The following is a 12,876-nucleotide window of genomic DNA, read 5'->3' as shown; positions in this document are numbered from 1 at the left end:
TTCCTCCTACCATCAGTATTGCCTGCCACATTTTCCAACACAGTGCCAGCGGTTCCAAACCGCAAAAGTTAGAGGCTGCCCTAGAGAGTGACGCCAACAGAAGATGCAGCAACACACACAAGCTAAACAGGTCAGAGTTCTTGATCGACCCAATACCCACGACACTTCATCCAGTGAGGGACAGGGTTTAGTAGTTTCTCTGTCTGGTGTCAGATTTCCCAGGGCAAGTGGATCCTAAATTGTTCAACATGCTGATTATCTCAATTTCAAACAACTAGTGCTTCCTCATTTTGCTCTTCCGCCATCTGACTCTGCACACCTTCCCCAGTTACATCTAGAGATGCAGCAGCTGTTGGCACAGAACGCTATATAGGAGGTACCTCCCTCACAGCATGGCCAGAGATTTTACTCCCACTATTTCCTAATTCCCAAGAAATCTGGCAGCCTACGCGCCATCCTGGATCTGCAGGATCTCAACCAGTATTTTTGTCCGGAGAAATTCAAGATGACCATGTTAGGCAGTATACTTCCCTTCATTCAGTGGGGAGATTGGATGTGCTGTCTGGATCTCAGGGATGACTGTGCATATCCCTATCCACCCTTTTTTTTTTTTTTGGCATTACCTCTGCTATCAGATGGATATGGCACACTACCAAAGTTTTTTTTCCCATTTGGATCTTTTGCCAGGAGACCCTTTCAATATGGCGGTGAGTGATAGAAAATGAAGACAAACTACAGGCTGCTTACCTATCTGGAATAGTAAATACACTGGTGAATCGCCTCAGCAGGATATTCCATCCTCACGAATGGTCATTATAGCAATCCATAGCTGACCATCTATTCTGACTTTGGGGTCAACTCTGGATCGAACTGTTCACAACAGAACTATAAATTGTTGATTTTGCTTTATATTACCCAGCACGCTACATGAAACACAAGACACTATCCTACTGCCCTTGGGCACAGGCTTCGTGTATGCCTTTCATCTTATAGCAAAAACCGTATAGAAGCTTATGCAGGACCAAGCCATCAGGATACTGATCAAACTAGCTGGGCCCAGACCTGAATGGTATGCATATCTCATACAACTGTCCATGAGGTCCCCCCCCTCCCCCACCATATGACTCGAGTGCAACCTATATCTTCTATCTCAGGAGGACAGTCTCCTTCACCCAGCCCTTCAATCTCTCAATTTCACGCCTGGATATTGAGCACACAGTCCTATCATCTTTAGACTTACCAGGGCCAATATAGGATATATTCCTCTCAGCAAGGAAACCTTCCACAATATATAGTTACTCTTTCAAATGGAAAAGATATTCGAACTGGTATGCATCTCTTGACTTCGTTTGTGAGCCAAGACATTTATTGTCATAATTCCATTTTTTATCGCAAACTGGCCTTGTGACAGCGTCCATGCAAGTGCACCTCTGTCATTGCAGTTTACCATTCCGCAGTAAACAGTGCACCAATTTCTATGGATCCTCTTGTTTCCAAGTTCATGAGAGGTCTTTTGCACATATGTCCACTGGTTTGCAAGCCTCCAGTACCCTGGAACCTCAATGTAGTTCTCACCTACCTAATGCAATCTCCATTTGAGCCTATGGAATCTTCATCTTTTAAGAATTTCACCTGGAAAGTGGTTTTCCTGGTAGCAATAACTTCCACCAGTCGTGCTAGTGAACTACTAGCTCTGGTGCATTATCCACTGTACCTGCAGTTCTTCCATAATAAAGTGGTACTTTGAACACACTCCAAGCACTTACAAAAGTGCGTTTCATATAAACCAGCCAATTATACTTCCCATTTCCTTTCCTCAACCTCATGCTCATGACAGGGAAAAAGTTCTTCACTTGCATACTATAAGCAGCATACTCAAGCTCATAGGAAAAAATTTGCAGCTGTTTATCTCTTATGATCCAAACAGACTTGGCATAACCATTACTAAGAGGACTTTAACTGGATTACGAACTGTGTTCATCATTGCTATACTGCAGGTGGTCTCAACCTTTCTTTTTTTTTTTTTAATTTATATCTTTATTAAGAATTTTAACAAGTGTTTAACATAAAACATGTTACATCACAATTAAGCAATCCTTCCTTTGAAAATCATAAATTCCCCAATAACAATGAACTTAAACTACAAAATTTCCAAGTTAGGAACTAATAATGAAGGGGGTCTGTTTAAAAAAAAAAAAAAAAAAAAAAAAAACTTCAGCATAACAAACATAATATGAAAGGACAATTTCATTCATTCAATTCTATAGCCTCACCCATGATTGATTCTTGGTTACTTACTAGACTAGATTTCTTTCAGGAAATTTTCTAACTGTAGAGGCTCATTGAAACTGAATTTCTTTCCCTTGAAATTTATAAAACATCTTGATGGGTATTTCAAATAAAAAGTTGCCCCAATTTCTAGAGTCTTACTTTTCAGTGTCAAAAATTGCTTTCTACGTATTTGTGTTACCCTGGCTACGTCAGGGAACATATAAACCTTTTGCCCACAAAACTGTATATCTTTATTCCTGAAAAATTTCTCAAGCATAATCTCCTTATCTCTCTCAGACATAAAGGATAGAAAGAGTGTAGCTCTACTGTTAATGAGGTCTATGGATTCTTCTAAAAAGGTGGTAATACCTAAACTGTTTTCTTCATTTAACACATTATTTTTCCGAAATGAAAAATAGAATATCTTGGAAATACCTGGGATATCTTTATCTTCATACATGAGAATTTCTTTTAAATACTTAACCAACATCTCTGTTGGAGATAATAACCTAGTGATAGGAAAGTTAACCAATCTTAAGTTTTTAACTTTTAACATATTTTCCAGGTTTTCCATTTCAATGTGTATAGAGGTATTATCTCTAACCAATGCATTACCTATATTTTGTGTACTATTCATTTTCTCAGACATTTCATTAAGTGTAGTTTCTACTAAACTCAGTTTCTTACCCTGCTCCACAATCGACACTCTATTAACATTTACTAATGATGAGAGAGATGAGTTAACCTGAGTCAAATTCAAGTCAAGCTTCACCAGAACCCTCCACAAATCCGATAGGGTTACCTTGGTAGGATCTACAGAATTAATCTGTGTATTACCAAGAGTCACAGTAAGATTTTCCTCTCGTGCCTCAGTTAAAACACTTTTGAGGCCCGAAGAGGGTTCAGGCTCATCTACCACTTCCTGCAAATTTCTTGCACTCACGTGTGATGAATCCTTCCCGTCCTGCTGGACTTCTAGCAGACTTGTTTGTGGTTGGAGGGGGGTGGGCTGGTTGCCTGGACTAAGTGAGGCCTCAGACGAGTCTCGCAAATTGTCCATTATTGGCAGTCCCTGCTGACTCACGTGGGCATCCATAGGGCCGCTTCTAATCGTGGAAGGCGATGATGTTATAAACTTAGCCTTTCTTTTCCGACCCATAGATCTTTAACAAGGGACCAAATCCTCTATCATGCGCCGTACCAATCCCAGTCAAAGCCGGTCTAAGCCGCGCGCCGGCATCGCTCGGGTTTTAAACCCGGTCTCCTGGTGATGTCGTCAGTCTCGGGCACAGCTGATGCTATTAGCCTTCTCCTCTGCTACTCACTGCTCGCAGAAAGCTGGTAATTAGCAAGCGTTTTCACTCTCATTGACTGGAACCAGGGCGGCTAGTTGTCCTCTCAGCTTCACGACCAGACCCCCGGTCTCAACCTTTCTAATTCAGTTCGAGCTCATCAGGCACCATTTCAATGGCACCATCTCCAAGAAATGCCCATTAGAGATATTTGTAAAACTGTATGTGGTCCTTGGTGCATATTTTCATGGTGGAATCTGGATTGCTTTCCAGTAAACGCTCCACTGCAACCCTCAGCTTGGGACTCCCCACAGATCAAGGCTCTCGGCCCTATTTATTGATTGGAAAAACAGTTTTCTGTAGATAGCAGGATGAATTAGCCATGAGATGCCCACCTGCCCTCCTCCCTGGAGTGTACATTATATTCCTGCTAGCTTTGACATGGACTTGAGACTAAAGCAACACCTGCGTGGGAACTCCCGCACATGTTCAGTAGAGTTCAAAGCTCTTAGCTTGGAGAGAGAGATCCATTCAGTGCCACTGGATGATGTCGCCCACAGATCATGGCTAATTCATCCTGCTACCTACGGAAAACAGTTTTATGATAAGCAAACCTTTCTTAAACTGGCTCATTACCTTCTTAAAATGACATAGACCAACTGCAGGGAAGACCCATGAGATTAAAAACCAGATGGGGGAGGAAATATATCCCTCTGTTCTTTAATTTTCTGGCCCACTCCCATTCATTAGTACTGCAACTGATCCACATAATTTAAGGAAGGTAGCTAGTCAGCATATAAAAGCTGAAAGAAACTGCACTACACAATACATCACCATGAACTGGGAACCTCTATTAAATATATGATTGTGTTTAACTTAATAAACACACTATTTATAATTTACAATAGACACAAGTGTGACTCTGTCCCAAAACTATAAGTCTTGGGTCTCTATGGATGTGATCTTTAACATCTATCAGAACTGACCCTTAGTAATCTGTTAAGCAGCAGAAGTTGGAGTGTATACCTTTAAACCATGATGTCAACCATGACCCATCATGGGTATAAAACTGGACTGCTACAGGTACTTACACAGAAGACTTTAACACAAGCAAAATCATTCATCTCTATCTCCAGTGCAGAACATGATTAGATCCTCACCAAATACAGAAGGGACCAAAATTAGACATAGAAATGTGCAGATAAAAACTTGAAGTTTCCAGTTCAGAAGCATACATGGCAGCTTTTGAATTCTGGTCACCCTCTTGTGGACTAGTGGGGAGAAAAGACTCCAGCATTTTCTCCACCCTCCTCCCTAGGATGGATCCCAGTATTTTCCTCTTTCCCACATCCAGCATTTCTCCCCTCTTCCCCTGAATGGCCCCAAGCACTTTCACTTTTCCGTTTCAGGCTGAAACCCAGCACTCTTTCCCTTGTCTTTTCCCCCTAGCTCCCTTATCAACCAAGCAGCTTCCCTTTTGTCCTCTTCCTAGGTCCTGTTGCAGCTAGCACTATCCTCTCCCAGCTCATCCCCAGCAGCAGCACTGTTCTCCTTAGTACCCCTCCCTAGCTGCCTGCTTCCCGGCACTCTTCCCTGTATAGTCCCATTCCCACCATAAATCATATCCCCCCATTCCTCAGCCTTTGCCCCTGTCTCTCTGCCTCTCTCCTTTTTCCAGCATCTGCCCTTACCTTTTTTGCTCACATACTTCCATTAAGTTTTGAGACCGCTTTCCACTGCAGACTAGGACCCACGCTGCACCAACAGAGCGACTACAGGTTCAGACCTTGGGGACAGGCACTTCTACTGTTGATCTCATGATTCGCAAGATCAGTACCAGGAAGTACCTGCCTTCAAGATTTAAACCTGCTAAATCACTATGCTGGCTAGAGCAGCAAGGGGAGATGGACTCTGCGCCACTGCTGACAGCAGGAAGAGTACATGAAGGCATCATAAAGCTGAAACAGTGTACAGTGCTCCTACACCACCAGCCCATCATGATGACAACTGCATTTGGTGGGCCAGCAACACAACACTCAGGCACCCTTCCAATAGCAGCACTTATGACCAAGGCCTTATTGGCCATAGGTTCACTGCGAATCTAAAAGCACCACACAAGCATGCCCTTCCATTTGTAATAATCTTGCTTGCCATCCAGGGATATCAGCCCCTCATTCACATCTTGTCAAGGAGAATTGTACAGCTATTGATTTGTTTTTTTCTTTATTATGGTCCTTCAGAGTGACTGTGAAGTTTTCTGCCCGGCTGAGATCCTGCTGGCAGATGATCTGAAAAACATGACTGTGGCTCTCCTGGAGATACAGCAGTACTACCAGAGTCATGCACAGCTGCTGTGTGAGTTACAGAAACTAAAAGACAGGTTAGTTCATGAGGCTGACTTGCTGTGGAGGTGGGGGACATCCAAGTTAGTAAAGCAGCAGAAGAGTGTTACAGATATATTCAGTTCCGCATAATCCTTTCTGTCTTATGGTAGATGTTACAGAGGCACTGAGCTCTTCTATACAGTGTCTGCTGTTCCATGGCAGGAATCACAATTTGCTTGTTGCCACTTTTTTTTTTTTTTTCTGGATCAAGGCGCTGCTGTTTTTCCCACCTTACGCTCCTGTTTCTGCAGATATGCCATTGACTGGCTCCCTAAAGAGCGGAAGCTGCTGTATTTAAAAGCCACAGCTGTGTGCACATTGTTTGTGCAACCTGGGTACCCAGCCAGTGGAGGAATTCAATTACTGTCTGTAGCAAACCCCAGGTGTTCGGCTGACCACTTGCTGATGAAGGTGAGTTTAGTGCTGGCTGTTCTTGACAAAAACATTTTTTTGCAATGTGTTAACTGCCTAAGAGGCACTGTGCACTCTTGTCATTGCATGATAATAACTCCTATGGGTGAGATTCAGGGAGCATTTATAATGGAGTTCTAAGGAGGCCTGGTTTGTGGCACATCTGCTGAGGACTGTTGTTGTGATGGGCTATTTGAAGGAATGTGGGGGATTAAAAATGGGAGGAAATCTATATATAGTAGCAAGTGAAGGCCATAACCCTCATGTGGGCAGGTTCCAATTGAGCAGGAAGCTGAAAAAGAGTAGGATGAAACTGCCAGAGTAGAAAAACTAATTTCCTCTCCAGTCTGACAATGCAGAGACGAACCAAAAAAGTAAACCCTCTCTTTAATCTGAGGATTCTTTTGTCAACAAGCAGTTCCCTGTACGTACCGGATCAGTTCAGACTGTGGGTTATGCCTCCCTTCCAGCAGATGAAGACAGAGAAGAACTTTAAGGACACCCTCTCATAACCCGGTGTGCCACCTGCATTCCTTCAGTATTTCTCTGTCTCCAGCTGATGGAGGTGGTGCAAAACCTCCAGATTTTAGGGTTGGGACTATTTCCTTTTTTTTTTTTTAAATAGAGTACTAAAGGAAACAAAGCTATTAACAACGAATCAAGCTTTAAAAAAAAGTGGAACTTTGAAAAAAAAAAGAGAGAAAATTCCTCCCAGGGGGGTCCTGGTAGGACATTCTCCCCTGGTTGAGGGCTAAGGAGCTGGGGTTGGTGGCCCTGCGATGCTCCCACTGGTGGTCCGGTCCCTCTTCCTTCCTCACTGCCACGAGCTGATTTAAGCAAAAAAAAAAAAAAAAGTAAATAGAGCAACCTACCGCTTTTTTTCTCGAGACAGGGCATTTTGTTTTCTACTAACCGCGCATCTCTCTGGCTCTCTGCCGTTTCTTCGTCACTGCTGTGATTTTTTTAGCTTTCCTGACGCTGCCTCGATGCCGCGGCCATCTTGTTGCAGTGCCTGCAGAGAGTCTTTCAATAGGCTGTCCCATGCAGGCCTTTGTTCTCAATGCCTCTCCGGTGGGGAAGGCAGTTCGGCACAGGAGGCAGGCAGCTCTTTAAAGCCCCGAGGTGTCTTGAAAGGGTCAGCACCTCGGGAGTCTAGGGCCGATCCTTTCCCCCTCTCCGTGAGAACAGCGGCCATCTTGGAATCTTTTAAAGCAGCAGAAGCCAGAGTTTTAGGAGCTAGGGAGCTACCTCCTGATTTATCTCCGGTGTCTACCAGTCCTGGGGACCTTTCTGACCAGGATATTTTTCAGGGTGAGCCCGATCCTCTCGTGGGGGAAGGGGCTGGTTCTAATACATTTAACCTGGACTTTATGCTTCTCATACTCAAGGCTTTCCTGGCTTCTCAGACTCAGCAAAGCTGTGCTTTGCATTTGAGTCATTCTTCTGACCTGCCAAATAAAGTGGCTAAGTGATCAGATTCCCAGGCATCTCTTAGGGACGCTAAATTGCGTGCATCGTCCACAACAGCGGATGGCGGAGCTCCAGATACGCTGGTCACCTCCTTGCCACTGCCTGGCACATGCTCCGAGGAGGATCTGATTAAACTCTCCCCTTTGGATGGTGATGACCCGAAGGTGGTCCGCTTGTTTCACAAGGAGGAGCTGGAGCCTCTTATTCCTTCAGTGTTATCTGAATTAGGGGTGGATCTCTCACAAGATATCCTCCCGCAGGATTCTGTGGATCCTGTCTTAGCAGGGCTGCGTGCTTCAGCCAAAGCCGTCCCATTTCATCCTATGTTGCATCAGCTGATGACACGAGAATACGAGGTCCCAGATTCCAGCTTGAGAGCAGGTAGGGCTATGGATAAATCTTTTCTCACAGGACAAGCAGGATGGTAGTCCTCACATGGAAAACTTCTGTCAAAGTTTCCAGAACTTTGACTGGCCCCTACTGGGCATGCCCAGCATGGCACTATCCCTGCAGCCAGCAGGGTTCCCCCTTCAGTCTTCTTTTTTCCCGCACAGCAGTAGCCTCGCGGTAAAGGAGCTCGGCAGAGATTCCTGACCGGAATTTTCCTCACGGAATTATTAAAAGTTAAATTGCCCCTCAGGGGTCCCTCCTCTAACTTTTCTCTGACCGCGGTACTGTGGTAAGTTTTTACCTGTTTTTCCGTCGATTACCATCAAGTTTGGCCCTTGCGGCCTACTGGCCGTCGACCGTACCGTGGCTCAATTTTTTTCAATGGCGTTGGGGTTCCGTCAGTGCCCGGACTGTACTCGCACCATGTCTATCACAGACCCCCATAAAGTCTGTGTAATGTGTCTAGGCCGTGAGCATGATGTCCTGACTTGCACCATATGTGCCCTAATGACACCAAAAGGTCGCAAGGCCAGAATGGAGAAGATGGAACTCCTCTTCCGTTCTCAAACCTCGACTTGGGGTAATGATACCTCATCAGACACCAATGACTTACCTTCACTCACTGAGAGTAGAAAGCGTTCTCCTCCAGAGGACCTCTCATTTAAAAATTTTGTGAAGGGAAATGTCTGAATTGGTTCCTTTTCAACTACAGACGGAACAGGATGATAGGCACCAGATGATGGAGTTGCTCCAATTCCTGGATGCCCCCAAGGTGATCACCTCTTCCCATTCATTAGGTCCTTCTCGATCTCCTCAAGAAGAACTGGGAAAATCCTGGATCAATTGCTCCAGTACACAGAAAGGTTGACACTACTTATTTAGTTCAGTCAGCCCTAGGCTTTCAAAAATCACAGCTTGATCACCACTTGGTTGTGGTAGAGTCTGCACAAAAGAGGGCAAAAAGGTCAAAACCCCACTTGTCTACCCCTCCTGGTAAGGAACAAAAATTCCTAGATAACATAGGTCGACGAGTTTTCCAAGGGGCCATGCTCGTCTCCCGAATTGCTGCCTATCAGCTTTATATGACCCAATATAACAGGGTCATCTTTAAGCAGATACCGGACTTCTCCGACTCCCTGCCTCAGCAATTCCAAGACCAACTACAAACCCTTGTAAGCAAAGGGTTTGAGGCAGGCAAGTATGAGATCAGAACATCTTATGACATTTTTGACACTTCTACCAGAGTGTCTGCAGCTGCTGTCTCGGCAAGAAGGTGGGCCTGGCTCAAGTCTTCTGACCTTCGCCCAGAAGTGCAAGATCAGTTGTCCAAACTACCATGTGTAGGAGATAATCTGTTCGGTGAACAGATCTAACAGACGGTGGCTGAATTAAAAGACCATCATGAGACCCTCAAGCAGCTCTCTTCGATGCCTTCCGACTTCTCCTCAAAGCAGCCCTTTAGAAAGGACCCTAAGAAGTCGTTTTACCATCCAAGGAAGTCCTATCCGCCACCAGCCAGATCCCGTGCTACGAGACCTTATCAAAAACCTCAGTCTCGCCAAACCCGAAAACAAAAACCACAAGCAGCGCCCCAACCAGGGTCTGCTTCAGGTTTTTGACTTCCGCTTGGAAAGCAGCAGCCAGATTCCTCTGTCACACATACCAGTCGGAGGTCGACTGTGCCATTTTCACAACATGTGGCATTCAATCACATCCAACCAATGGATATTGGCAGTCATTGCTCAGGGTTACCATCTGAACTTTCTCGCCCTACCACCGGACTCCCCACCTCTACAGATGTGGAGAACATCCGATCACTCCATTCTTCTGGATCAAGAGGTCTCCCTCCTTCTCCAGTCAAGAGCAATAGAACCCGTTCCACACTCTCAGCAAGGCCTAGGGTTCTATTCCCGGTACTTTCTAATCCCCAAAAAATCGGGGGGGTTCGTCCAATTCTGGACCTACGTGCTCTCAAGTACCTCCAGCGGGAAAAGTTCAAGATGGTAACCTTGGGATCGCTTCTACCTCTTCTACAAAGAGGAGACTGGCTCTGCTCTCTGGACCTCCAGGACGCATATACCCACATTGCGATAACTCCAGCTCATCGCAAGTACCTGAGGTTTTTAGTAGGCCCCAAGCACTATCAATACCGAATGCTTCCATTCAGCCTAGCATCTGCACCACGAGTCTTTTTACAAAATGCCTCGTAGTCGTTGCAGCTTTCCTCAAAACTCAAGGTGTTCACGTCTACCCTTATCTGGACGACTGGTTAATCAGGGCTCCAACCCAGCAAGCTGCTTTGTCGTCCCTCAATCTAACCTTACACACTCTAGTTTTGCTAGGATTTCTAGTCAATTACGAAAAATCCTATTTAGTCCCATCTCAAACCTTGTCGTTCATTGGGGCAGACTTGGACACCTTGCAGGCAAAGGCTTTCCTGCCTCGACAACGAGTACTAACTCTCGTGTCTCTCGCTTACCAGCTGCAGTCTCAGCATGCTGCGACCGCTCGCCAATTTCTTGTCCTTCTGGGACACATGGCGTCCTCAGTCCATGTCACACCAATGGCCTGCTTGGCCATGAGACTCATGCACTGGACTCTGAGGTCACAATGGATTCATGCTATTCAGCCTCTGTCGGCCATTGTCCACATCACCAACTCACTCCGTCTGTCTCTCGCCTGGTGGAAAAATCAGACCAATCTCCTCCAGGGATTGCCCTTTCAGGTTCCAAATCCTCAAGTTATTCTCACCACCAATGCTTCCAACCTCGGATGGGGAGCCCATGTAGCCGATTTGCAGACACAAGTCTCTTGGTCTCCAGAGGAAGCCAAACAAATTTCCTAGAGCTTCGAGCAATACGATATGCTCTCAGGGCTTTTCAGGATTGCCTGTCAAATCAGGTCATCCTAATTCAGACAGACAAACAGGTGGCCATGTGGTACATCAACAAGCAGGGAGCCACAGGCTCCTTCCTTCTGTGTCAGGAAGCTGCGCAGATTTGGGCGGAAGCTCTCTCCCATTCGATGTACCTCAGGGCCACCTACTTGCCAGGAGTGGACAATGTGCTGGCAGACAAGCTGAATCGCGTCTTTCAACCGCACGAGTGGTCTCTCAACCCCTCGGTAGTGAACTCCATCTTCCTACAATGGGGATATCCTCAGATAGACCTTTGTGTCCCCTCAGAACCACAAGGTAGACAATTTACTGCTCCCTCATTCGCAGCAAACACTCTCAGCCCAGAGACAAATTCTCCCTCTCATGGGCAACCGGTCTGCTTTATGCATTCCCTCCACTTCCTCTTCTCTCGAAGACTCTCGTGAAGTTACGTCAGGACAAGGGAACCATGATCCTGATAGCACCTCACTGGCCACGCCAAGTGTGGTTTCCCATACTTCAGGATCTCTCCATCCGCAGGAACATTCCCTTGGGAAAGGACCCGCTTCTGATCACTCAGAACAATGGGTGCCTACGCCATCCCAGTCTTCAAGCCTTGTCCCTGACGGCATGGATGTTGAAAGGTTAATCCTTCAGCCACTTAAACTTTCAGATCCAGTTTCCCATGTCTTGATTGCTTCATGGAAGCCTTCCACGAGAAAATCGTACTCTTATAAATGGAAAAGGTTCACATCATGGTGCTCTTCTCAGTCCCTTGATCCCTTTTCTTGTCCAATCCTGACGTTTTTGGACTATCTCTGGCATCTGTCAGTCAGGTCTCAAGACATCTTCCATCAGAATGCATGTTAGTGCGGTGGCCACCTTCCACAAAGGTGTTGGGGATGTCCCTATATCAGTACAACCCCTTGTAACACGCTTTTTGAAGGGCTTGCTCCATATCAAGCCACCATTACGTCCTCCGGCCCCTTCTTGGGACCTTAATCTGGTTCTCGGTCGACTCATGAAACCACCATTCGAGCCTCTTCACTCCTGAGACCTAAAATATCTCACGTGGAAAGTGATTTTCCTTTTGGCTATCACTTCAGCTCTCAGGGTTAGTGAGTTACAGACCCTAGTTACTTATCCGCCTTACACTAAACTCCTGCAGGACCGGGCAGTATGCCGCACTCACCCTAAATTTTTACCCAAGGTAGTTTCGGATTTTCATCTAAACCAATCCATCGTACTACCTACCTTTTTTCCCAGACCCCATGCCAAACCAAGCAGAACAGGCTCTGCATACCCTTGACTGTAAACAGGCTCTAGCGTTTTACCTAGACCGTACAGCTACCCTCAGGGAAAACACTCAATTGTTCATATCTTTCCACCCTAACAAGTTAGGGAAGACTGTGGGGTAAGCAGACTCTCTCCTCCTGGTTGGCGGACTGCATATCCTTTTGCTATCAACAAGGGGGCATTCCATTTCAAGACCGTGTCAAAGCACACTCTGAGGGCCATGGCGACTTCAGTAGCACACCTGCGATCGGTGCCGCTTCCTGACATCTGCAGGGCTGCCACCTGGAGTTCTCTCCACACCTTTGCAGCCCACTATTGCTTGGACAAAGCCGGAAGACAGGATTCCATCTTCGGCCAGTCTGTCCTTCGTAATTTATTTACAACGTGACGTACCTACACCCTTCCGCCTGCCTGGTGGGGTTCAGGATGCCCTCTCCCAAATTCCACCCCAGTTGTTGTGCCTGTTGCACGCCTTTGGGTACATTTG

At 45.9% G+C, this 12,876-nt stretch overlaps 1 protein-coding gene across 1 annotated transcript in view; it reads left to right on the top strand.

Annotated features, from left to right (window-relative positions):
- The window catches only part of LOC115096443, a 108,272-nt gene that overhangs the window by 74,943 nt on the left and 20,453 nt on the right, over positions 1 to 12,876 (top strand). Inside the window, exons 8-9 of the mRNA XM_029611049.1 lie at positions 5,804 to 5,943; positions 6,199 to 6,358. Coding sequence (XP_029466909.1) covers positions 5,804 to 5,943; positions 6,199 to 6,358 — 300 coding nt within the window. The remainder of the gene's footprint in view (positions 1 to 5,803; positions 5,944 to 6,198; positions 6,359 to 12,876) is intronic.

Source organism: Rhinatrema bivittatum, chromosome 1 (assembly GCF_901001135.1).
Source record: "Rhinatrema bivittatum chromosome 1, aRhiBiv1.1, whole genome shotgun sequence".
NCBI classification, from domain to species: Eukaryota; Metazoa; Chordata; class Amphibia; order Gymnophiona; family Rhinatrematidae; genus Rhinatrema; species Rhinatrema bivittatum.
This window is presented reverse-complemented; position numbering and strand designations above follow the sequence as displayed.